Below are 23586 nucleotides of genomic sequence, written 5' to 3'. Positions count from 1 at the left end.
AAATGGCCTCTTTCAGCTCATACAGTTGAAATACGCCAGGATCCTAGGGAACCCTTTGCCATATTCTCGAACACGACACCATCAATGTTGAACGCCTGGCGGCTGGCACTCACGCGACGCCGCCGTTTACCCTGATTACCTGGCCGTTGACCCAGGACGAGGCATCGCTCGCCAGGAACGCCACCACGGGCGCGATGTCCGTCGTCTCGGCGATGCGCCCCATGGAATTCTTGGCCACCCTCTCTATGAAGGCCTCGTCCTTGCCCGCCAGGAACAGCTCTGTGCGCACGGCCCCGGCGCCACCTCCTTGGCGAGGATCCTCGTCATGGCCTCCACGGCGGCGTTGCTCGCCACGTACGCCCCGTACCCCGGCGGGAGCGCGGCGACCGTCGTGGACGAGAACGCCATGATGCGCCCGCCGCTGTGGGGCGGGATGCGCCGGGCGGCCTCCCGGCACACCAGGAACTTGCCGCGCGTGTTCACCGCGAAGGCGGCATCGAAGTCCTCGACGGCGGTGTCGGCTAGTGCCGGGTACTTGGGGTCCAGGATGCCCGCGCAGGTAAGGCTGGACGAAAAACTCGTGGCTCGGTAGCTCGCTCGACTCGGCTCAGTAGTGGCTCGGCTCGGCTCGGCTCGTAGGAAAAAATAAACAAGCCAAGCCAAAGTTTTGGCTCGGTCTTTTATCGAGCTGGCTCGAGCCGCTCACGAGCCGAAACGAGCCCAGACTCAAATCTAAAGCCGGCCCACAGCCCAGCTTCGATTCACTCGATGAAAATGAAACCCTAAACTACTCTGGCTCTCCCACTCCCTTCCCCAGTTCCCCTGCGCGGCGGCTGCTCCTGCTCCAAATCCAATTGCGGATTCGCGATCCCGTCGCCTCCCCCGACCTCGCCCCGGCCCCCGTTGCCTCGCCCATCCGGATCCGGCCGTCCCTGGCCGCCGGCCCGCCCCTCCGAGGCTCCGACGCGACGAGTCGACGACCTGCCTCTAGGCTGCAGCGATTGGATCAGCGCCTACGCGCCTCGTGGAGTCGTGGGTCGCGGCCTCGCGGGCCTCGCGGCCAGCGCCTGCGCGCCTCGCGGCTGCGCGGCCTGTGCCCTCGCGCCTCGTGGGTCGCGGCCAGCGCCTGCGCGCCTTGCGACCGGGGCTGCGCGGCCTGCGGCTGCGCGGCCTGCGCCCTCGCGCCTCGCGCCTCGTGGCAGGTCGCGGCCGGGGGTCGGCGAGCCGGCGACGGCACCTCTAGCTGAGGCTCCCTCTCCCCGCAGACATGGAGGAAGACCCTGGACACGTTCCTGTTGCGTTGCGAAGCTCTGAATCACGATCCAAGCGCATGAGAACTCGGATCCAAGTGCCGAGGGTGATTCCGGGCAACCGTGACCACCCATCCTCTGCTGCAACTCCTTCAGCAACCCCTTTCTGGTGCTGGATCTGTATCTGTAGATAAGGTATTTGTTTTTTCTGTGCATCTAGTGTTCTATTGCTAGTTTTGATTGATATGTTATTGTGCAAGTTTTGCTCGATATAATAGAGGTTAGCATGACTTTTTCTGTATGCAGTGCAGTAGTGCATACGGTTCGATATAATAGAGTTAGCACGACTGAAGAAAAAGGCAACTAAGAAATTAATTAGATACATTGTTTGGCTGGTGGTGACCATGCTTAGTGTCAGCATCGCTAATACAGGAAATGCTTGGTAGATAATATTAGAAGACGTGATTACCATGGGTATTAATGGTAGCATGAGATGGAACCAATGCAAATGGCAACAACTTGATAGCCGACCGCACCAATGTCTACAGGTGGCATGCCACTTCTCTGCGCAAAAGTAGTATAAGGATTAAATTTGTTAGCACAATAAGTAACCTAAAAGAGAAGCGTAAGAAAATGGCATACTCATTTGGTTTTAGCAGGATTACCTTTGCAGCAAAGTTTCATTTGTGCTATTAAGAGGCTTGCAAATTTGTTATCCACCGGTATTACCTCTTATAGTCGATGACGGGCTGTTTGAATTATGAATGTAAATAGAAGGCAAAGGTGTATGACTGAGCTTTGTGTGGTAGCATAACATGTAGATGACTAGTACCAGTTGCCTTTTTCTGTATGCAGTAGTGCATTATTGAGTTTTGTCTTATGGTTAGCAGGTGGCATTAGAGGTTTTGTCTGAGGAGGAGGAGGAGGAGGAGGAGGAGGAGGAGGAAGAGAACAGCTTTGACCATGACTCCTATGTTGGATTGTTGGCTGCCTAGGCACCTGCCTGGACCTGTTTCAGTGGCTCGACCTGAACAATGGGTCATTCAGAACTCCATTTGGATTTGCTGTTAAAGTGTTAAGTGTTAATCTGTTATGCACTTATGCTCATATGTATTGGCTATGTGTTGTATGTGTGCTGCCGTGCTTGGCACTTGATTTTTGGCTGGTTTGTTTAATGTCCATTGGATACTTGTAATTTATATTGTTGCATCTGAATCATACATCAACTCTATTGGATGGCAGTTTTATTGTTGCAAAATTCTCTGCTGGTGGCTCTACGCTTTGGCTCAGCTAGCTGGCAGTTTTTCTTTTCGAGCTGGCTCACAAGCCAAACGAGCTGGCTCGAGCTGCTAAACGAGCCGAGCCGAGCCTGACTTTCAGCTCGGTCTGGTAATGAGCCGAGCCGAGCCAGCTCGTTACCATAACGAGCCAGCTCGAGCTGAGCCGAGCCGAGCCAAGCCGGCTCGATAGCCAGCCTTACGCGCAGGCCACCACGACGTGGGGCGGGGACCCGAACGCCTCCTCGGCGCGGTCGAAGAGCGCGCGCACGGCGTCCGGGTCGGAGACGTCGGCGCGGGCGGCCACGGCTCGGAGGCCCCGCGAGGCGAGCTCCGCGACGAGCTCGTCGGCCTTGGCCGGGTTGGAGGCGTAGTTGACCACGATGCGCGCGCCGAGCGCGGCGAGGTGGGACGACACCTCGCGGCCGATGCCCCGGGAGCCGCCCGTGACGAGCGCGACGCGGCCGTCGAGCGGGAGCGGGAGCGGCGCGGTGGACGACGCTGATGCCATGGCAATAAGCTGCTCACCTACTTCGCTGTCGTCGTGGTCCGGCGGCGAACGCTGTGATTAGCTTTGTGTGCTATGCTTGTGTATTCGTGTTGGGCGCGACGGCGCGAGTCGGCCCGCCGCCGGGGTTTATATACTAGTACAAGGTGTGGCAGGTGCGGACGTCACGGCTCCCGTCAGAGGTAGCATGGAGAATTGGAGAGTGACCCAAGTCTCAGTCCGTGGAGGCTGCGATCGTTTTCTTTTTAATAATAACACATGATCGCATGGGGAGAGATGGCAAGGTGGACTCCGTCGTGTGATGACGAACATGATGAGAGTATAGAAGAGGGGAACTCAGGAAGTCAGGAGCTGGACGGTTGGTGAACACTGAACAGAGCAACGTTCGCGAGGCCTTTTTTCTAGTGGAAGTTGATTGGAGAGAGTTAAACAATAGACTCATAAAAGAAGTTCATGATAATGCGCAAAGAAAGGTGGTACAATGAAGCCTTCGCCTGCATCAAGCGCCTCCTCAGATGGTACAATGAAGTCATGATCGGAGCCCCCTTGCTCTTTCCCAGCATGTCAATCATAGAACCGCAATCAGTTTCAATGATCTTCTTTTGTTGACACCATTCCGCAGCCGGTAGAAGCCCCTCTTTACAAGCTAAGGCTTCTAGCTACTCTGCGGCGTCCCCGTTCCTCTCAAAATGCCAGGCAGTGAAGATGATCGCTCCCATGTCATATCTCTAGCGACCACACCAATTCCTCCCTCTCCCGAGCTGCTGCCAAACGCTCCATCTACGTTGACCTTAACCCATTCTTCATTGGCAAAATTGGCCGGAGGACACCGCTAAAACTTGGATTTTGCCACATGCCACTAAATAAAGATGTCTTTGCTAGAGAACACTATAAATCTGTGGTAATTTGATGTAGAACATTACACCTATTATTATACTCATTTTTTAATAAGAAGCCATGCGAAATGACAATTATACCCCTTATATCTATTCTCCTCATATTCCTGGCTCCAATCGCCCATATCCACTCCACAGCCGCCGCCCCTATCCTCCTCCTGCTGCTCCGGCGAGGGGGCGCCAAGCCGCGTGTCGCGGGGGAGGGCCGCGCAAGCAGGGAGCCCGGCCGCTCGGGGGTGGCGGCCATAGCCGCGCCGCTCCTCCACGGGGCGGGCCATGCTGCAGGGCCCCTCATAAATTGTTAAATTATCCTATTCAAAATGCTAACATGAGATTTACAAACTTGTTGAATTTAAATGAAAAAAATTAAATAAATTTTGTGGTGGGAAAATGATGCACTGTTCTTATTGAACTAGATGGGTCTAATAAGTTGGAACATTAACTTAAATCATCATGTTTCATAGGGGTGCAAAGAGGTGGCCCTTAGGTGCACCTCCAACCCTCTTTAGTTTAAAATTTTATACTACTTTTCCAAAATAGAATATCACTTTGAAGAAGTAGTACAAAATTTTGAACTAAAGAGAATTGGAAGTACACCTAAAGGATATTAATTTGCACCCCTAATGTTTCATGTGGAAGATGAATTACTCCCTTGGCACACATCAGGTCGGACCTATGAGAATGGAAATGACATAGAACTTCCGTCTTCCATCAACACTGCAGGCCCAACGTAGTTTTTTTTTTCGAGTGGTGCAGGCCCAACGCACCTCGTCGGATCCCCGAAGAGCAGGCCGAAATCCCAGGTCCGCAGCCCACAACACAGTGAACAGGCGGCCGGCCGATACGCACCGCCGGCCGCGTGCCCAGTAAAAAAAACGGAGGAATCTCAAAAAAAAAAAGTAAAAAAACCGGAGTAACCTCCACGCCCCCTCCTCGCTCGCGTCCTGTCGCCTTGTCGGCGCTCCGCCTCCGCCCCCCATCTCCAGCCAGATCCCCTCCTCCCTCTCCTCGCTCCCATTCCCGCTCCACTCCCAATCCGAGCCCAGATCCGCGCGGAAAATGCTGGGGCGTCCGGCGGGGCTGTACGTGCGGCGGTGGCGCGGCGGGTCGCTGGACCTGCGCGCCGCGCTGCACTCGGGGGGCAACCTCCTCTTCGCGCTCTTCGTGGCGGCCGTGCTCGCCTTCACGCTCCTCGCCGCGGTCCACAGCCCCGACGACCCGCTCCTCCACCCGTCCTCGCACCAGCTCACCGACTTCCTCACCTCCGCCACCTCCACCTCCACCTTCCTCACCGACGACTCCGTGCTCCGCACCGGGGAGGACTTCAACGCCTCCTCCTCCGGCGCCGCCGCCGAGGCCGGCGTCGAAGCGGAAATCAAGGAGGCCGTCCCGTTCATCAAACTCTCCGACGTCGCGTCCGAGGCCGAGAAGGCGGAGCCCGAGGCTGAGAAGGCTGAGCCCGAGGCCGAGCGGGCCGTCACCGTCGACACCGATGTCGGCACGGCCGAGGAGACCCCTGTCACCGAGGCGGTCTCCTGCGACACGGAGGCGCCGGTGGACTGCACGGGGGACAGGGACCTCTTCAACCTGCTCATGCGCACGGCCATCGAGCAGTTCCCCGACCTCCACTTCTACCGCTTCGGTCGTCCCGTGGCAGTGCCGGATAGCCCCATGGAGTGCGACCTCGCCTGGCGCTTCCGCCCTGCCGCTGACGCCATCGGCACCGGCCGGACCACATATTACAAGGACTACCGCCGCTTCACGCTCACCCGTGACGTGAACACCTGCAACCTCGTCGTCAGCAGCGTGGGCGAATACCACTCGGGTGTAGGCGCCAAGCGCAATGGCAAGCGCAAGGGAAAGAAGGGGAAGAAAGGCAATCGTGAGGCACCCGTCACTGACTTTGTGCCGGCTAAGACGCAGGTTAGGCTGGACGAGAACGCGGCCAACAATGAGGCTGCCGGGGCTGTGGCCGAGCCGGTGTTTGTTGTTGGTGAGGCTGTTAATGACAGCTTGCCTGTGGTCGCCTCTGAGAATGATTTCAGCCGCGGAAGGTACCTCATTTACATGGGTGGCGGCGAGAGGTGTAAGAGCATGAACCACTTCATTTGGGGGTTCTTGTGTGCTCTAGGTGAGGCTCAATTCTTGAACCGGACTCTTGTAATGGACCTCAATGTCTGCCTCAATGCACGGTATACTTCGAGTGGCAAGGATGAAGAGAAAGATTTTAGGCTCTACTTTGATTTCGAGCACCTGAAGGAATCAGCATCAGTGATCGATCAGAGCCAGTTCTGGCAAGATTGGGGGAAGTGGCAGAAGAAGGATAAGCTGAAGAACTTCTATACAGAAGACATCAGGATGACCCCGATGAAACTCAGGGACGTCAAGGACACACTGATCATGAGGAAGTTTGGGAATGTTGAGCCGGATAACTACTGGTCACGTGTGTGTGAGGGTGAGACTGAGGGAGTGATCAAACGCCCATGGCATTTCCTGTGGAAGTCCCGTCGCTTGATGGAGATTGTATCTGCCATTGCCTCACGGATGAGCTGGGACTTCGATTCCGTCCACATTGTGAGAGGGGAGAAAGCACAGAACACACAACTATGGCCAAACGTTGATAGAGATACCTCTCCGGACAGTCTGCTTATGACACTCAATGACAAGGTTGGTGCTGGCCGCTATTTGTACATTGCTACCAATGAGCCCAACAAATCGTTCTTTGACCCACTTAAGGAAAAGTATAAAACACGCTTCCTGGATGATTTCAAGGACCTGTGGGATGAGAATAGTGAGTGGTTTACTGAAACCAAGGTGCTGAGCAATGGTAAGCCAGTGGAATTTGATGGGTACATGAGGGTTGCAGTTGATACTGAGGTGTTTCTGAGGGGGAAGAGGCATTTGGAGACATTCAACGACCTTACGCACGATTGCAAGGATGGCGTGAATACATGCCCAGCTTCCTCCTGAACATCTGATGGACTAAGGTGAGCTGATATTCTGAAATATTATGCTTCACAGAATATTGCCAACATTGTTGTTGGTGTATCTGAAGCACCTGCCTTGTTGTAGTTAGGTGGCCAGTATCAGCTTTTTTAAACCACTATTGCAGATTTTGTGTGTCCAGATTACATTAGTCTGTTGAGTGCATTGGACTTGTGCTGAGACAACTAGTTGATGGTACCTGCAGATGTGCTTTGTATCTCTTCTATGAGGCTCATCAATTTTTGTCACAACGACCATGTTACCCTCCATTGTCTAAATGTTATGTGCTTTGGCATTTGTTGTCTATAACATAAATCCAGTTCAGTGATTCTTTACACAAACATCAATATTCAGCACACCTGTTATCAAAACAATCAGTACGCAAATAGCATGTGAGGATTCATACCAGTTCTTTTAGACAATGTGACTAATATCCATTAAGAGCATCTCCAAGAGTCCACCTAAATATGGTCTACTTTCTCATATAGGATGCCATCCTAAACAAATATCCTTCCTAAATTATCTCCTATACAGAAGTTCTTTTTGGACAAGTGACTAATAGTATCAATTAAGAGCATCACCAGAGTCCACCTAAATTTGCTCTCCTACTTTCTTATATTGGATGTCATCCTAAACAAATGTCCTTTCTAAATCTTTCTCTCCTGCAGCAGTTCCCCCCTATCTCAACCTACTATATTTTGAATGTGCTGGAGGGAGGGGGTGATTTAGGATGTCATCAAATATAGGAGTCAATTTAGAGGGACCATTGGAGGGTGATTTTTCTCCTAGAATCTTAAAATTTGACAATAGGAGGTTTAATAGGGGGACTCTCGATGATGCTCTCACCCATTTTTTTTTAGGTGAGTGAACAATGTATTTCTGTGTGTTTCTTGTGAGTGCTGAAAACCAGGAAACCTTTCTTTCGTGAGCCAAACTAGCTAGAATCTTGTTATGTCCTTTCGGTTGCATTCATAGTGCATTATAGCTGTATACTTCCCTTGTCCGTGTTGGAACCCTGCATTTGCATTGCTCCTTTCTTGGCAGCTTTCTATTAGCTCTAGCCTCTAGCCAGTTCATACATGCCAGTGTCTTCCGGTCGCCGTGTGCGTCGATCGCGTGGGAGCGGGTCGCCGCTGCGGCTGTTGGATCGTGGTGCCGATTGTGGGAGGCCAAACTAACAGACCACGGCCTGAAGATAGTCCTTCAGATTCAGCGCTACCGGTTGATTTTCTATGAGAGAAAAATACCGCTGCCGGTTGATGGTTTGTGTGAGAGAAGAACACTACTAGTAGTTGCCAGCAGAATTTGATTGATGGACGGATCCAACGAGAGCAGCAGCACCAAATTAAAGCTGCGTGGCATGTGCTCCTGGCGCACGCGGCGTGGGAGTATCATGGCAGCAGGCAGCGGCACCATGCGCGTGCGCCCCGCAGCCGACCCCCCAACCCAACCGAAGAATCAATCGCCCACATCCGGACCGGCTTTGGGCGTGATCACGGCGGCGTGGCTTAGAGGGCGAAAAATCGTAGCGTCCGATCGAAAAATCCGCTAGCTTTAATCGACGCAACCCCCACCGCGGCCACACATGCTGCTGACCAGCTGGAAAGAAATCAAACAACCTATCCGGCAGGCGAGCTCGGAGGTCAGCATTTTTTTTTTGACGACGAGGTCAGCTTGCATTGGGAGGCGGTTGTAGTGCGATGCCATGTCTACCCGACCGCGTCCGCTCGTCCTCGCCCACCATTCGCCTAATCTTATTTTCAAAATCGAATCATCTTCTTTCAATCGTGTAGTTGTTGAAGCGGACTGCGTGTGGAGTTGCGGTCCATCCGCCCGAGCAGGTCACGATTACCGGTCGTTGTCGACATCATCATCCCATAATGATAAATAAAAGAGTAAAGTACACCAGCGGTCCTCAAATTTGTAAGAGTGTGTCATATAGGTCCATCAACTCCGAAAGTGCATTTCTGGGTCCCTAAATTTTTTAAGTCGTTCACCGGAGGTCCATACGCATCCATGTGGGCAGCTAGCGCTGATGTGCCACGCTGACTAGGCGTCACTCTTTCTTCTTCCTCCAGACATGGGTGCCAAGGACTCCGCTCGTCCGACGAGCTCCGCGGCCCCGCTCGGCAGGCGAGCTCCGCGGCGAGGGGGCACCTCCGCTCGAGGGAGGGAGGGAGGGCGGCCCCGCGGCTCCGCTCGGTCGACGAGCTCCGCGGCGAGGGGGCGCCTCTGCTCCGCGTCTCCTCCACCGCCGGGGTAGCCCCTGGCCCGCGGAACTCGCTGGAGCCGCCATCCCGCCCCGCGCCGCCCACGTTGGTAGGAGGTGCGCGAGGAGGCTCGCCGCCGCACCGAGAGAACCGGATCTGGAGGGAGCACCGGCGCGGGGAGGCCGCCGCCGTGCCATGGACCCACGCGGGCATACGCCATGGCCGCTGCCGCCATGGACCGGAGGAGCTCGAGGGAGAGGGACGGGCGCGGCGCGGGATTGGGAGGAGGGGCGAGCTCGGCCGGCGCAACCGCATGCGCGCTCGCGGGTGCTCGCCGGTGCCACGGCAAGAACGGTGGCGGGGCGCCACGGCAAGGGTCGTGGAGGGGTGCCGCGGCGAGTGCGGAGGTCGGGCGCGGCGGCGAGGATGGGTGCGGGGTGCCACGGCGAGTGCGGTGGCGGGGCGCGGCGGCGAGTGCGAAGGCGGAGCGCAGCGGCGGCGAGGGCGAAGGCGGAGCACAGCGGCGAGCTGGTGGCGGGGCACGGGACGAGCGGCGAGGGCGAAGGCGGAGCACAGCGCGCGAGCTGGTGGCGGGGCACGGGACGAGCGGCGCCAGCGCAGGGAGAGAGGGAGGGTGGGAGCCGTCGGCGCAAGGAGAGAGGATGGGTGGGAGAGAGAGGAAGGGGTGGAGAGAGGAATGAGAGATGCATGAAAGATAAAGATGCCCAGTCAGCACGCCATGTCATCGATACTTGCTCACGTGGAGGGGTATGGACCTGCGGTGAACGACTTAAAAAGTTTAGGAACCCAAAAATGCACTTTCGAAGTTGATGGACCTATATGACACACTCTTACAAATTTATGGACCTCCCATACATTTTACTCTATAATAAAATCTGGGCATACCCATCGGTCAGCCCGGACGGACACTTCTGCGGGTGCCGACCGCGACGCGCGAACAGGCTACCCGCCGCACGGGTGGACACTTGAATGGGGGGTTGGGTTTGGAGCGCCGTCCGCGCCAAGAAAGAAAGCGCTCGGCAGCTAGCTAGCTAGCGCGCGAGATGCTCCTCGCGGCATTGCGTCGCGTGTGCATGGGTCTGGAGATTAGCTAGACGGAGACAGGCGGTCGGCAGGGAGGATCGACAGGATCGGAGGTGCACGTCGGCGCGGCGGTAGCCACGAATCGAGGGAGGGGTATAGGCTGCGGATGAACACCGATTCACTCGCAATAAACTAGTAGTTCACTTGTTCACAAATGGAGGATCGCTTTGTGGCATTTTGGGTGGCCGATTATGGGGATAAAACTCTAGTAGGTACTACTTCGAGGGTTTTTTTTGCAACTTTGCCCTAACAGATCGTTATGAGATTCAGGTTTTGCATGTCTATAAATAAGTTTTGGGTTTCTTTGTTCTTTTCTCTTCGCTGGAGACAGCGGACCTACCTAGTCTCACGTGTGAACACCATCTCAGTGGGCTGACAGCTGACTGAAGTGATTCCAGCGTTCCAAATTTGTGGCAGTACTGAATAACGTCAAATCCGCATGAGCTGTTAGCTAATCTGTACTACAGTGCTCACTCTGTTCGGACTGGTAAAGTACTGATTTGTTATGAGAGAAAAATACTATTTTTTGATTGATGGCTGGTGTTGATATGGTCTGAAAAAAAACATTAATACTAGTTGCCAGCAAAATAGAGTTACGAGGAGCCAGCCGTAATAACAAATTAACAATCAGATGGGTCGATTCGTTTCTGAGAAAGCAGATCAGTCAAACTTTCCGCTCCCTGCCTGGCACACATTCCTGAACCCTGGCGCGCTGGCCCACATGCCAGCCAGACACCCCCGGCCCCGCTTCCCCACTCTCCACTCTCCGCGGTAGTTGGGGCGTGCTCCTGCTCCTCCTCCTCCGTCTCCGCGCCGCCGCCTATATAAAACTCGTGCGCTCGGCTCGCCTCCACCCCACCAGACACAGCCACAGCTGCAGTCAAACGAGAGGCCGCCCGAGACCGCCCTGCGCTGCCCCCGGAGCTCCTCGAGAGGGGGAGGATCATGGAGGCGAGGTACGAGGCGCTGCGGCGCGCGGCGGAGGAGGTGGCGGCGGTGGACGCGCACGCGCACAACCTGGTGGAGCTCGCCTCCGCGTTCCCCTTCCTGCGCTGCTTCTCCGAGGCCGAGGGCGACGCGCTCGCGCTCGCGCCCCACTCCCTCTCCTTCAAGGTACGCCGCCCGCCGCCCGCGCCCCGCGCCCTCTCCTTTAAGGTACGCCGCCCGCCGCCGCGACTCCCAGCCGCTCCCCCCAACTCCGTCCTCTCGCAGCTCGCGGCTACCTCCGTGTACTGCTGGGTACTCTAGTCTCCGGTACCAGTTTAATCGAAATCGCGGCATTAATGGCAGGCTGGGCTACCCTGCTAGATTTCGTCGGTCACGGTGGTCGTTCGTTGCTAGCAGATTTTTCATAATTTTGGAGCTGTTTATCTGCTATACTGTGTTTTAAATACAAAACCCCGAATCCATTTCCCTGAATTTCACTAGCACTTTGGACCGGCTCTAAAAAAATGATTTAGAAAGGCGTCAAGGCACTGATAAACTGATAAATGGAACTGGTATGTAAATTCATGGCGACCAGCTGCCTGTTTTAGCAGAATATGCCAAGCTCGTCGTTTTCTGCAGTGCGGCATGCCGCATGCAGATGGCAGCAGCTTTATGTTTGTGGCCTGCCTTGCCGTTGTGCAGTGGGACGTTGTGCAGTGGGACACAGGGACGTGGTGGCCGTGTAGTCATGCGCCTTTTACCCGTTCCTTTGCCTTGTCATGGATCATGGGTGCCGGAGTGGGGGCGGCGTTGCCTGGAATCTGGAACGGTGTTGTTGCAGCAGGCCAGCAGCTGCTGCTGCTTGCTGGGCAGTGGGCACATGACGGGCTGCCCGCTATCTTTGGCCAAGCTTCTTGGTGCTGGCCTGGAATGCCCAGCCCCAATTGTTCATGGAGTCATGCGATGTGGGTCTTTTCCCCGCCAGTGGCTACGTACGGAGACGGTAGACCTTTTAGCTTTCTGCCCCAATTGTCGTTGTCCTTGCCATGGGACTACTGTAGCGCTTGTACAGTTGTACCGTGTTTTTGCTGGATTTTCTTTCTATAGCGTATGGGGAGATCTAAATTCTAATTCAGGGCAGGTGGGCAGGTGGCACGTTGTCGTTGTGCTCTGTAGTTGTTGACTTGTTCTTCCAAGGCGCCTAAGAGTGCACTTTCATAGCTCGTTACATCCTTGGATCCTCGTGAAATGCAGAGAAGCCTGAGGGACATCGCTGCATTGTACAACTGTGAAGCCTCACTCGAGAAGGTGGAGGAGTTCAGGACGGCTGAAGGATTGAAATCGATCAGCTCGAAATGCTTCGAAGCTGCCAACATATCTGCCATCCTTATAGATGATGGCATAACATTTGACAAAATGCTGGACTTGGAGTCCCACAAGGCATTATCTCCTTTAATTGGCAGGGTTCTGAGAATAGAAAGGCTAGCAGAAACAATCATCAATGACGTGAGTGTATTTCTTTTGTCTTTCTCTCGTGAATGTATTACTTTTTTATTTCTATTCGCAATTTTTTTTGTTACTAAATGGCAAATGTTGTTTGGAAGGAATTTACTTCTTTAACAAAATAGCGCGACCATTTATTATAGAACTAGTGGACCTATATGACACTTTGATCCTGGAATTATCAGATCCTGACAAAATTCCACTTTTTTTAATGAGCAATGTTTAGTCAACTTGCACAGTTACCATTTTCAGGAGTCATTCAGTGGATCAAGCTGGACACTGGACTCATTCACTGAAAGCTATGTAGCTAAGCTGAAGTCATATCCTCCAGATTTTCCAATACCCTTTTCGGACCAATTGGATTAGTTTTCTTTATTTCCTTTTGATTTAGGAATATCCTTAACTTATCACTCTCACAGTGTCTACCCAAATTGTTGCATTGAAAAGCATAGCTGCATATAGAAGTGGCTTAGAGATCAATCCCAACGTTAGCAAGACTGATGCAGAGGATGGTCTTCGAAAGGAGCTAACAGGTAAAAACCTTTTTCTTGCCATGGAGATAAAACACCTAAAACAAGATCACACAAATTTCGCAATTACATCCCTCCATGTTTTTTCAGGTCCTAGGCCGTTTCGGATTACAAACAAGAACCTGATTGACTATCTATTTACCTGCAGTCTTGAAATTGCTGTTTCAGCCAACTTGCCAGTGCAGATTCACACAGGGTGACGGCATTTCTGCTCCTAGTATAAAAGCAATGTTATATTTTTGGTTGGTTCAATATCTTAAATACATGCACCCCTATTTTTTTTTCAGTTTTGGAGATAAGGATCTGGACTTGCGAAAGTGCAACCCACTACATTTGCGTGCTGTTCTTGAGGACAAAAGATTTTCTAAGTGCCAAATTGTTCTTTTGCATGCTTCTTATCCATTTTCTAAGGAAGCATCTTATCTTGCATCTGTTTATTCCCAGGTATATTATCATTTTATCCTTAAATTTCAAAAAAAAATCATTTAATCCTGCTGTATATATTTTGGTTTCATGGATTTTAACCATCCTAAACAAAAAACAATCAGGTCTATCTTGATTTTGGCTTGGCAATTCCAAAACTTAGTGTTCATGGAATGACATCATCACTGAAAGAGCTTCTGGAGCTAGCTCCCATAAAGAAGGTAAATCATCATCTTGTGAACGGAAGTTTCTAGAAGAGTTGTCCAAGAACTGAAATAAATCCAGATTTTACCTCACGATCCAGTGTTGCTGACAACCAGAACTGAGTCTTATCCTCCCTTCACAGTTTAGCATATTGTTTGTATGTTACTGTGTACGCAGTCGCACCCTACACTAGTAGGACTAAGCGTCTAAGCATAGGAAACACAGAAAATGCTGCAATAACAGGAAAGATTCCAGAATTCAAGTTCTAGATATACTGGGCTAGATTAATTTCCCCAGAAGTTCTTACTCTGAGTTTTAACTACTTATAAACAAGTTATGATCATTCTATCTGAGTAGAAACTCTTGATTGTTGACATATAACTTAAGCAATTAGTTATACTAAAAATTATAGAACTCATCCAAATCTTTCTAGTTGCTGCATAAAGTAATATAAGCCAGACATATTTGGCCATCTTGATTTGATTGTCAGATTTTGAGATACCTAGAAGTATGTATCTTCTAACTGCTAGTGCTAGTGCGCTACTGGTTCCTGCCAGTACTGATTCTTTGATCATAACAGAAAATATATATTCTGGAAGCTGTCTATAGAAATCTGGTGATGCCCGGTGAGACCTTCCATCTTAGGCATTTTAGGTTTGAAAGTATCTTGTTCAACCAATACATCTAGTTTACTGATGTTAGTCCTTTCTCTGATATTCAGAATCATGTCACATTACTCCATTTTGATTCATTCAGTACTTTTAGAGTATATTTGGTAGTATAGGGAATATCCTAGGAAGGTGTCTTGCCCTCCAAGTCTTGTACCCCCTATATATATTCGCCCTCGAGGTTCAATGCAATTGCAACCCACAATTTATGTGCAGTCTATCCTTCCTACAAGTACATATATCCTGATATTCAGTATTCCCAATTTTGAAGGCACACTTTGCTTGGTATCTCTAATTTACAAACATTTTCAGGTCATGTTCAGTACAGATGGATATGCTTTTCCAGAGACATATTATCTAGGTATATTCGTAATTCATCGTCTTAACTAGTTCGTAAGATGATTGAGTAGCATTGCATGTCAGTACAAATGTTAAATATCTACTCTGAAATCAAGGTGCGTGAATGGTAGCTTGCATTAGGATAAACAAAAATACTTGTTGCCTAATAACAAAGGGATTAGAAAAGAAACTTTTGGTTCATGGGGTTTCGATCTATAGATATGTTTGCAATGGTGTGTACTTCAAATCAAGGAATTGCCTACCCAAATATTTGTCTATATTTAACATACTGGTTTTATGTTTCATTTGTTAATTAATACTATGCTGATTTATAGGTGCAAAAAAGGCACGGGATGTTGTTTATAATGTCCTAGCTGCCGCATGTGAAGACGGAGACCTTAGCATTCAGGAAGCCATTGAAGCAGTTGATGATATCTTTAGAAGAAACGCATTGCATCTGTACAAGTTAAATGTTACCAATGGATCAATTAATAATGAAACTACCATAGCTGGTGGCGGTGTGTCATCAACTTCTGTTGAGGAAGACGTTCTCTTCGTTCGGATAATCTGGAGTGATGCTTCTGGCCAAAATAGATGCCGTGTAAGCATACCTTTTCCTGTCACATACCACAATCAACATGATGTGAAGTATTGATAGCTTCTCATGGTTCATGGATCAGAAGTTACCTATTAGTATTTCCTTAGGAAAAAAAAGGGTTATCAGTTGGATTTTTTGCCTTTGTCATCTGCTCCATATATGCAGTCAACTTATAATGAACGTTGTTACTGTTCTTTCTTTGTTTAGTTTTGCTTCTTTCTTCTTTTACAAAATACGCAGCCAACTTAGTAACTATGTAGCAAAAGTATATTCCTAGAGTTGCAAGTGTTCTTCTGAGTCTTGAGAAAATAAGATATCGCATTTTATTCATTTTTCATGGAATTTTTCTTTCAGGTTGTGCCAGCTGGACGGTTTTATGAGGTTACAAGGAATAAAGGTGTTGGTCTGACTTTTGCGGTTATGGGAATGACTTCATTTTGTGATGGACCAGCAGATGGAACTAACCTTACTGGTGTAGGCGAGATCAGACTTGTACCAGATATGCCAACACTTCTGAGGCTCCCATGGTATTTCTGATTGTTTCAAACATTTCCTTCAGTACCTTTTTAAAAGAAACTCAGCTAATCTAGGAGGAACAATGTAGCATTATAATTGTAAACATAAAGGAAAAGGCACCCTAATTTGTGTTGAAGAGGACTTGAACCTGGTTAGGTACACCCACACTATCCACCAACTGAACTAGGCCCAGTTCCTTCTTCAGTACTTTTTTCGTTAATACTTGCTGTGGCACTGTTTTTCATTCTTATTTGTTTTATGAGAAATTTTACAATGATTGAAAAAAATAGGAGCCGTCCATCTGATAATATCCTACGGTGGTGAAGGTAGGAAGTACCCAAAAGTACCTAGGGTAAAGTACGTGATACTTCCAAAATATGGGACCAAGTACCAAAAAGTAGGACCGAATACTAATTTGATTTATTTTTTATAAATATTTTCCATAGATCAACGGCTAAAAGAAATTCAAGGTAAAAGTACCTGAAAGTAGCCATTGGTACTTTATTGTCTTCCCAGTCTTGTCTCCATATCATTAGTATGCTGATTTACGTTCTATTTCTATTCCTCTCTTGCATGTATACATTTGAAGTTCCTATGCCATTTATATTGATAATTGCTACAAGAACAAGGGATAACATTTCTTAAAATATCATGGCAGTCTCATTACTTCACTAGTAGTCACTACAACAACAACAACATAGCATTTTTTCCCAAGCAAGTTGGGGTAGGCTAGAGATGAAACCCGAAAGAAATAAGTTCAAGGTTCAGGCACATTGATAGCTAGTCTCCAAGCGCTCCTATCCAAAGCTATCTCTTTAGAGATATTCCAATCCTTAAGGTCTCTCTTAACCGACTCATCCCACGTCAGTTTAGGTCTACCTCTACCCCTCTTTACATTATCGACCCGCTCAAGAACCCCATTACGCACCGGCGACTCAGGAGGCCTTTGTTGGATATGTCCAAACCATCTCAACCGATGCTGGGTAAGTTTCTCCTCAATTGGTGCCACTCCGACCCTATCCCGAATAACTTCGTTCCGGACTCTATCCCTCCTTGTGTGCCCGCAAAACCACCGCAACATCCGCATCTCTGCTACACTCAGTTGCTGGACATGTCACCTTTTTGTAGGCCAACATTCAGCACCGTATAGCATCGCCGGACGAATTGCTGTCCTATAGAATTTGCTTTTTAGCTTTTGTGGCACCCTCTTGTCACAAAGGATGCCAGAAGCTTGCCGCCATTTCAACCAGCCAGCTGAAATTCTATGCCTAACATCTTCATCAATGTCGCCATCCTTTTGTAGCACCGATCCTAAATACCGAAAAGTATCCTTCTGGACCACCACTTGACCATCTAGACTAACGTCTCCCCCCTCATGCCTAGTCGCGCTGAAATCGCACATCATGTACTCGGTCTTGGTCCTACTAAGTCTGAACCCTTTCGACTCTAGCGTGCGTCTCCACAGCTCTAACTTCCTATTAACCCCTGCCCTACTCTCGTCAACTAGCACCACATCATCAGCAAAGAGCATACACCAAGTACACCAAGGGATCTCACCTTGTATATCCCTTGTGACCTCATCCATCACTAAAGCAAATAAATAAGGGCTCAATGCTGACCCCTGGTGTAGGCCTATGTTAATAGGAAAGTCAGTGGTGTTGCCATCACATGTCCGGACAAACGTCGTCGCATCCTTGTACATATCCTTAATGAGGGTAATGTACTTAGTTGGGACTTTGTGCTTCTCCAAGGCTCACCACATGACATTTCTCGGTACTTTGTCATATGCCTTCTCAAGGTCAATGAAGACCATGTGCAAGTCCTTCTTCTGTTCCCTATATCTCTCCATCAATTGTCGTATTAAGAAAATCGCCTCCATGGTTGACCTTCCAGGCATGAACCCAAATTGGTTTTGGGTCACACTTGTCACTCTTCTTAGGCGATGCTCGATAACCCTCTCCCAAAGCTTCATCGTATGGCTCATCAGCTTAATCCCACGGTAGTTAGTACAATTTTGAACATCACCCTTGTTTTTAAAGATAGGTACTAATATACTTCTCCTCCATTCTTCCGGCATCTTGTTTGACCGAAAAATGAGATTAAAAAGCTTAGTTAACCATACTATTGCTCTATCTCCTAGGTATCTCCACACCTCAATGGGGATACCATCAGGGCCCATCGATTTACCTCCCTTCATCCTCTTCAAAGCTTCCCCGATCTCTACCTCCTGAATTCTCCTCACAAAACGTCTGCTGGTATCGTCAAAAGAGTCATCTAACTCAAGGATAGAGCCCTCACTCTCCCCATTAAACAACTTGTCGAAATTCACTAGTAGTCACTAATCACCTAATATATTCTTATGAAATAAAAATCTAAATTATGTTAATTGCAACATCATGGCTTTTAGTGTTCCACTTGTTTAGGTGGCATCAGTTTGTTTCATGTGTTATGATCTTTAATAATGTATCTATTAAAATTGGCTTCACTATTATAATATAAATTTTCTTGTCGCAAGGTCAAGTCGTGAGGAAATGGTGATGGCTGACATGCAAATAAGGCCTGGAGAAGCCTGGGAATACTGTCCTAGAAATGCCTTGAGGAAAGTCACTAAAGTTCTACTAGATGAATTCAATGTGGTAAGAATAAATCCACACTTTCTCTGTCTACATTTTCAAATGCCATTTTGGTCTCATGGATCTAAAGTGCATTTGTTTTGGTATTTACATTTAGTTATTTATCCTTTCAGACAATGAAGGCGGGTTTTGAAAATGAATTTTTTCTTCGCAGAAAATTAGTAAGGTAGCTTTCCCTGACTCTAGTTCATAATGAAAATATAAAAAAAAACTTTATTCTTCACGGGATCCTAACAGAAAACTCTGCAGTGATGGAGTTGAGCAGTGGGTTCCATATGATAATACCAATTACTGCTCAACTTCCGCATTTGATGGCGCATCATCTATATTACAAGAAGTATATTCTTCTCTCAAAACATCAGACATTGTGGTTGAGCAGGTAAGTGATTTACCTTTTTGCGTGCAAAAAATGATTTTAAAGTAAAATTTTGATATCACATTTATTGGTTCATTCGCAAGATTTATGATTGTTTTTTTTTTATGTTTACCTCTGCGGCCCGCTAAAAAATAATGCCAGTTGCATGCTGAGTCTGGAAAAGGGCAATTTGAGATAGCCTTGAAGTATATCTTGTGCACTCTTGCGGCTGACAAATTGATATATGCCCGTGAGACTATTAAATCAATTGCTCGAAAGCATGGATTGCTAGCAACATTTCTTCCAAAGTAAGTTCATGGATCGACATGGATATGTCTGCCCATTTCAAGTTTTAACATTGTTAGACAGAGGATAGGAGAGAATAATGGCTTGTATTCCTCCAAACCCTAGAAGAGTGGGATATATAGATCCTATACATAGGTATTTAGATGGGCCTCTATACAAGGGCTTACAAATACACCAACACCCCCCCCCCCCCCCCGCAGTCTGAACTACTGGCGCAGCGGTGTTCAAGACTGGACAAGAAGAGAGTACAAATATAGTACAAAGGGCAAATACCCCCCCCCCGGTAGCCACAACTAGCCACCGGCTATGTTGAGGCTGGAGCGAAACTCCGAAAAGGTCGAGGAGGGCAGTCCTTGGTGAAGATGTCAGCAAACTGGGAGGCAGTTGGGACATGGAGTACCCGAACATCGCCGATGGCGACTCTGTCGCGCACGAAGTGTAGGTCGATCTCCACATGCTTCGTCCGCTGATGCTGGACGGGGTTGGTGGAGAGATACACGGCGCTGACGTTGTCGCAGTAGACGAGCGTGCTCTTGGCGAGCGGGCTGTGGAGCTCCGCCAAGAGCTGTCGTAGCCAGGACGCCTCCGCCACGCCGTTAGCGACAGTCCGGTACTCCGCCTCAGCACTGGAGCGGGAGACAACCGGCTGCCGCTTGGACGACCAGGAGACCAAGTTGCCACCTAGGAAGACGGCGTAGCCGGAAGTGGAGCGACGAGTGTCCGGGCAGCCAGCCCAGTCAGCGCCCCCCACCCCTGAAACGGTCACATCGGGATGCGCCCTGGACATGGGGCGCTGAAGGATGTCCAGGGCGTACCTCCAGGAGCAGGAGTGGGAACCGGAGTCGGGTCCGGAGTGCCCCGAGCACCACCACCACGTCCCCTCCGTCGACGATGCCCTCGGCCTCCCCCACCCCCGGGCTGGCCGATGAGAGGAGCACCAAGGAGGGGGCCGTGCTCGGTGAAGGGGATGACGGGCGGGACAGGGAAGTAGGGGGCGTCGGCCGCGGAGCGCTCGCGCTCCCAAGCGAGGGCAGCCGCGCATATGGGTGGTAAAGGGCCCAACATTTTGAACTAGAAAATCTAAGGATCGGGTCCTAAAAGGGCCGGGCTCTAAACATATGTATTTTTGAACTAAAAATTTTAAGGGCTTTATTGGGCTGTGAAGAGGTCATTAGGGCCATGGCCCATTACCACCCCTAGCCGCGCGGGCCCGCTCCTGAGCCGCTTCAGCCTCGGACTTGGCGGCGAGGAGGGCCGTAGCAGCATTGGCGGCCATTGCGGGTAGAGGCACCGCGGGCGCGGCACGGGCGGCGCAGGCGCTGGAAGTGGTGCGGACGCGGCCATGGGGGTCGTGGGCGCAGCGCTGTGGGCGGCAGCGGCCAGGGCGGCCGCGAGGCGGGCGGCGACGGCGGCGGTCGCGGCGCCCGCGGTTGGAGCCGCGCCCGCGCCCACGGCCGCGTCCACGGCCAGCGGCGCGGAGTGCGCGCGCTCCCAAGCGAGGGCAGCAGCGCGGACCCGCAGAAGGCAGCGACAGCGTACGGTGCGTCGCCGGGAGGCATACCGAAGGCCGGCTAGGACGGAAGAGGAGCGGCGGCGACGGCGGCAGCAGCGGCGTCCGCGCCTGAGGAGGAGGAGCGGCGGCGGCCGAGGCGGCGGCGCCCGCGGTGACCGCGGCGCCCGCGACCATGGCGCGCACGGCGTCTGCGGCGCGCGCGGCGGCGGGCAGCTGGGCTGGCGCGGCCGGGGCCGGCGCGGCCGGGGCCGGATGGGCCGGCGCAGGAAGGACCGAAGGCGGCGGCGGCCCAGGGGGTGGTGGCCCGTGGGGAGGCGGGGGGGCGGCACATCCACCCCACCCCCAGCAGCTACCTCGCCCGTAACGAGCAGAGGAGCGCTCGCCGCGGCCTCCACAGGTGTTGGATCCGCGTCGGGCAGGAAGGAGAGGGCGGCTAGGGGCGCGGCATCCAGGGGCGCAGCGGCGACCAGGAGCGCGGCCGGCGCCGGGGATGGGGCCGCGACCCCCGCGGCGCGCTCGCGCTCGGCGGCAAGGGCGACGGCAGCGGCGGCCGGATCCGAAGGAGTAAGGGCTGCGGCGGCCGGATCCGGAGGAAGAAGGGCGGACGCGTGCGGCGCACGGCCCTGGGGCCACGCGCGGCGCAAGGGCGCCGGCAGCAACAGAGGAGAGAGGAGAGGGAAGCAGCAGAGGAGAGCGGCGGCGCCGGAGGCTAGCCGGCCATGCCTGCCGGCGGCGGCGGTGGCTAGAGGCAGGAGGAGGAGGATGGCTAGCTGATACCATGTTAGACAGAGGATAGAAGAGAATAATGGCTTGTATTCCTCTAAACCTTAGAAGGGTGGGATATATAGATCCTATACATGAGCTTCTAGATGGGCCTCTATACAAGGGCTCACATATACACCAACAAACATATTATAGTTAGATGATGGGGACCAACTTCGTCTTTATTCAGTGAACATAGATGAAAGCTGTCAAGTGAAATTAAGTTAATGATTAAGTAGTAAACAGAAACAACTTATATACCATCTCTGAAGAATAGATTTGTCTGTGTACATTGTTTGTGCTAGTAGCAATATATGTGAACAGGGCAGGCAATAGAAGGTTGGAACTCTTTTAGTACCGAAGGGAGCTGAAAATACTTGGTCAACATTGGATCGCCAATCATTTGAAACTTATGTATCTGGTATCTGATCTTTCCTTCCGCTTCAACACTTTCCAGGCCTGATTTGAATGATATTGGATCTGGTTCTCACGTGCATCTGAGTTTGTGGGAGGATGATCAGAATGTTTTTATGGGGTCAAGTAAAGATAACTTTTATGGAATGTCAAAAACTGGAGCACAGTTCCTTGCTGGAGTGTATCATCATCTTTCATCAATATTGGCATTTACCGCTCCTCACCCAAACAGGTAATGTCTTTCTTTTTTTTTTGAACCGACAAACAGGTAATGTCTTCTATTAAAGCTTCTAAGAGCTTCCTGTAATGAAATTAAAATTTGGATAACTCGATACAGTGTTTCTCACATAAGCTGCATGATATTTACAAGATGTCAATCCATGTATTCCTTCCTTATAATCTAGAGGGCTTAATTACCAGGATATTGATGCAATCATTTCATATCAGTGTGTTATGTTCCACTATTTAATAATCATGTTCACTTGATCTTTTGTGTATAGCTACGATCGGATTCAGCCAAATACATGGAGTGGAGCTTATCTATGCTGGGGGAAAGAGAACAGGGAGGCTCCATTGAGAACCGCATGCCCACCTGGCGTGCCTCTTGAATTAGTCAGCAACTTCGAGATCAAATCCTTCGATGCATGCGCAAATCCTCACTTAGGTCTTGCTGCCATCGTTGCTGCCGGCATTGATGGCCTAAGAAGAGGCCTTAAGTTGCCTGAACCAGTTGGTATGAATATCTTTTACTGCCTGACCTTTTTTTGGCCATTGTTTCCAAATTTTGGGCTTCACCCATGACATTTGGAAACAATCCTAACAATCAATTTTGAACCTTAGAAGTATATACCCGATAATACACGTTTTTTTCGCATCATATATATGTCTAGAAAACATCATTACTTAAATGTGCCCACCAGTCACCACCGGATGCATGTCTCATGCTGTTCATGTTGTTTGCAGAATCAAACCCTGCAGATTATGCTTCCAAACTACAAAGACTACCGCAGAACCTGCAGGAATCGGTAGAGTCGCTTTCTGGAGATAAGGTCTTGCATGAATTAATTGGTGATAAACTTGTCAAGGCCGCTATAGCTATACGGAAGGTCAGCATTGTTTCATATCCTCTTGTGCTGCTGCTCTTTTTTGTAGTAAAGATATTTTAGATTTGCTCACCATTCTGCCATTTTTTTGTCCTGCAGGCCGAGATAGATCACTATGCAAAGAATCCAGGGGCATTTAACGATCTCATCTACCGGTACTAGGACAAACGAACGGAATGAGGGACTAAATTTTTTTAGACCTGGCAAGTGTTAACCGCGTGATCGAGAAACTACGTGGAAAAATAAATTTTGTTTGATGTCCAACTCTATTCTCCTATCATGTAACCGAACTTGATTCGTGGCTTTTCACTTATTAAATAAATGTTGTGTTAAAATGTAAAAAATAGGCACATGCAAACTCATTATTTTGAGTGAAGTGACGGAGCCTTGCTAAACTTCTGGTGGGGCCTTGTCGCACACCACCCTTCCCCTTTGGTAGTTTTATGGCACTCGCACCTTATGACGCCAATTTGTTAATTAAACTTAACCCTAAAATAATCCAGGCCACCCAAATCTTGCTGCGTGTCCCGTAGCGGCCGTATGATCAGCAACACAATTAATA

The 23586-nt window shown here is 50.2% G+C and overlaps 2 protein-coding genes and 1 pseudogene across 4 annotated transcripts; 2 read left to right on the top strand and 1 right to left on the bottom strand.

Annotated features, from left to right (window-relative positions):
- Positions 1-50: 50 nt before the first annotated feature.
- LOC120650883 lies at positions 51-3076 on the bottom strand (annotated as a pseudogene).
- A 1714-nt stretch (positions 3077-4790) lies between these two features.
- LOC120650881 lies at positions 4791-7211 on the top strand. Its single transcript, XM_039928180.1, has one exon. The coding sequence runs from the start codon at positions 4991-4993 to the stop codon at positions 6899-6901; it is 1911 nt and encodes a 636-aa protein (XP_039784114.1). The 5' UTR covers positions 4791-4990; the 3' UTR covers positions 6902-7211.
- Positions 7212-11076: 3865 nt separating this feature from the next.
- Positions 11077-23419, top strand: LOC120650880 (protein fluG-like). Of its 3 annotated transcripts, none has more exons than XM_039928179.1 (18): positions 11077-11343; positions 12412-12663; positions 12913-12980; positions 13078-13193; positions 13281-13386; positions 13478-13634; positions 13739-13834; positions 14798-14846; positions 15160-15425; positions 15777-15949; positions 18454-18574; positions 18685-18737; positions 18821-18950; positions 19089-19234; positions 21965-22153; positions 22422-22654; positions 22885-23027; positions 23124-23419. In XM_039928179.1, exons 1-18 carry the CDS (start codon positions 11176-11178, stop codon positions 23184-23186), a joined length of 2529 nt encoding a protein of 842 aa, XP_039784113.1. In that variant the 5' UTR covers positions 11077-11175; the 3' UTR covers positions 23187-23419. The 3 variants fall into 3 exon arrangements, with proteins under 3 accessions (XP_039784113.1, XP_039784112.1, XP_039784110.1); XM_039928178.1 differs by having other exon boundaries at positions 11077-11385; XM_039928176.1 differs by lacking the exon at positions 11077-11343 and adding an exon at positions 12023-12160.
- Positions 23420-23586: the final 167 nt, after the last annotated feature.

The sequence above is a fragment of the Panicum virgatum genome, chromosome 9K (assembly GCF_016808335.1).
Source record: "Panicum virgatum strain AP13 chromosome 9K, P.virgatum_v5, whole genome shotgun sequence".
In the NCBI taxonomy this organism is placed as follows: domain Eukaryota; kingdom Viridiplantae; phylum Streptophyta; class Magnoliopsida; order Poales; family Poaceae; genus Panicum; species Panicum virgatum.
This window is presented reverse-complemented; position numbering and strand designations above follow the sequence as displayed.

Coding starts and splice junctions, on each gene's coding strand:
- LOC120650881 (XM_039928180.1), top strand. CDS start 4,991: ATGCTGGGGCGTCCGGCGGGGCTGTACGTGCGGCGGTGGCGCGGCGGG.
- LOC120650880 (XM_039928178.1), top strand. CDS start 11,176: ATGGAGGCGAGGTACGAGGCGCTGCGGCGCGCGGCGGAGGAGGTGGCG. Junction 11,386..12,411: donor CCCGCGCCCTCTCCTTTAAG/GTACGCCGCCCG, acceptor CGTGAAATGCAG/AGAAGCCTGAGGGACATCGC. Junction 12,664..12,912: donor CAGAAACAATCATCAATGAC/GTGAGTGTATTT, acceptor TACCATTTTCAG/GAGTCATTCAGTGGATCAAG.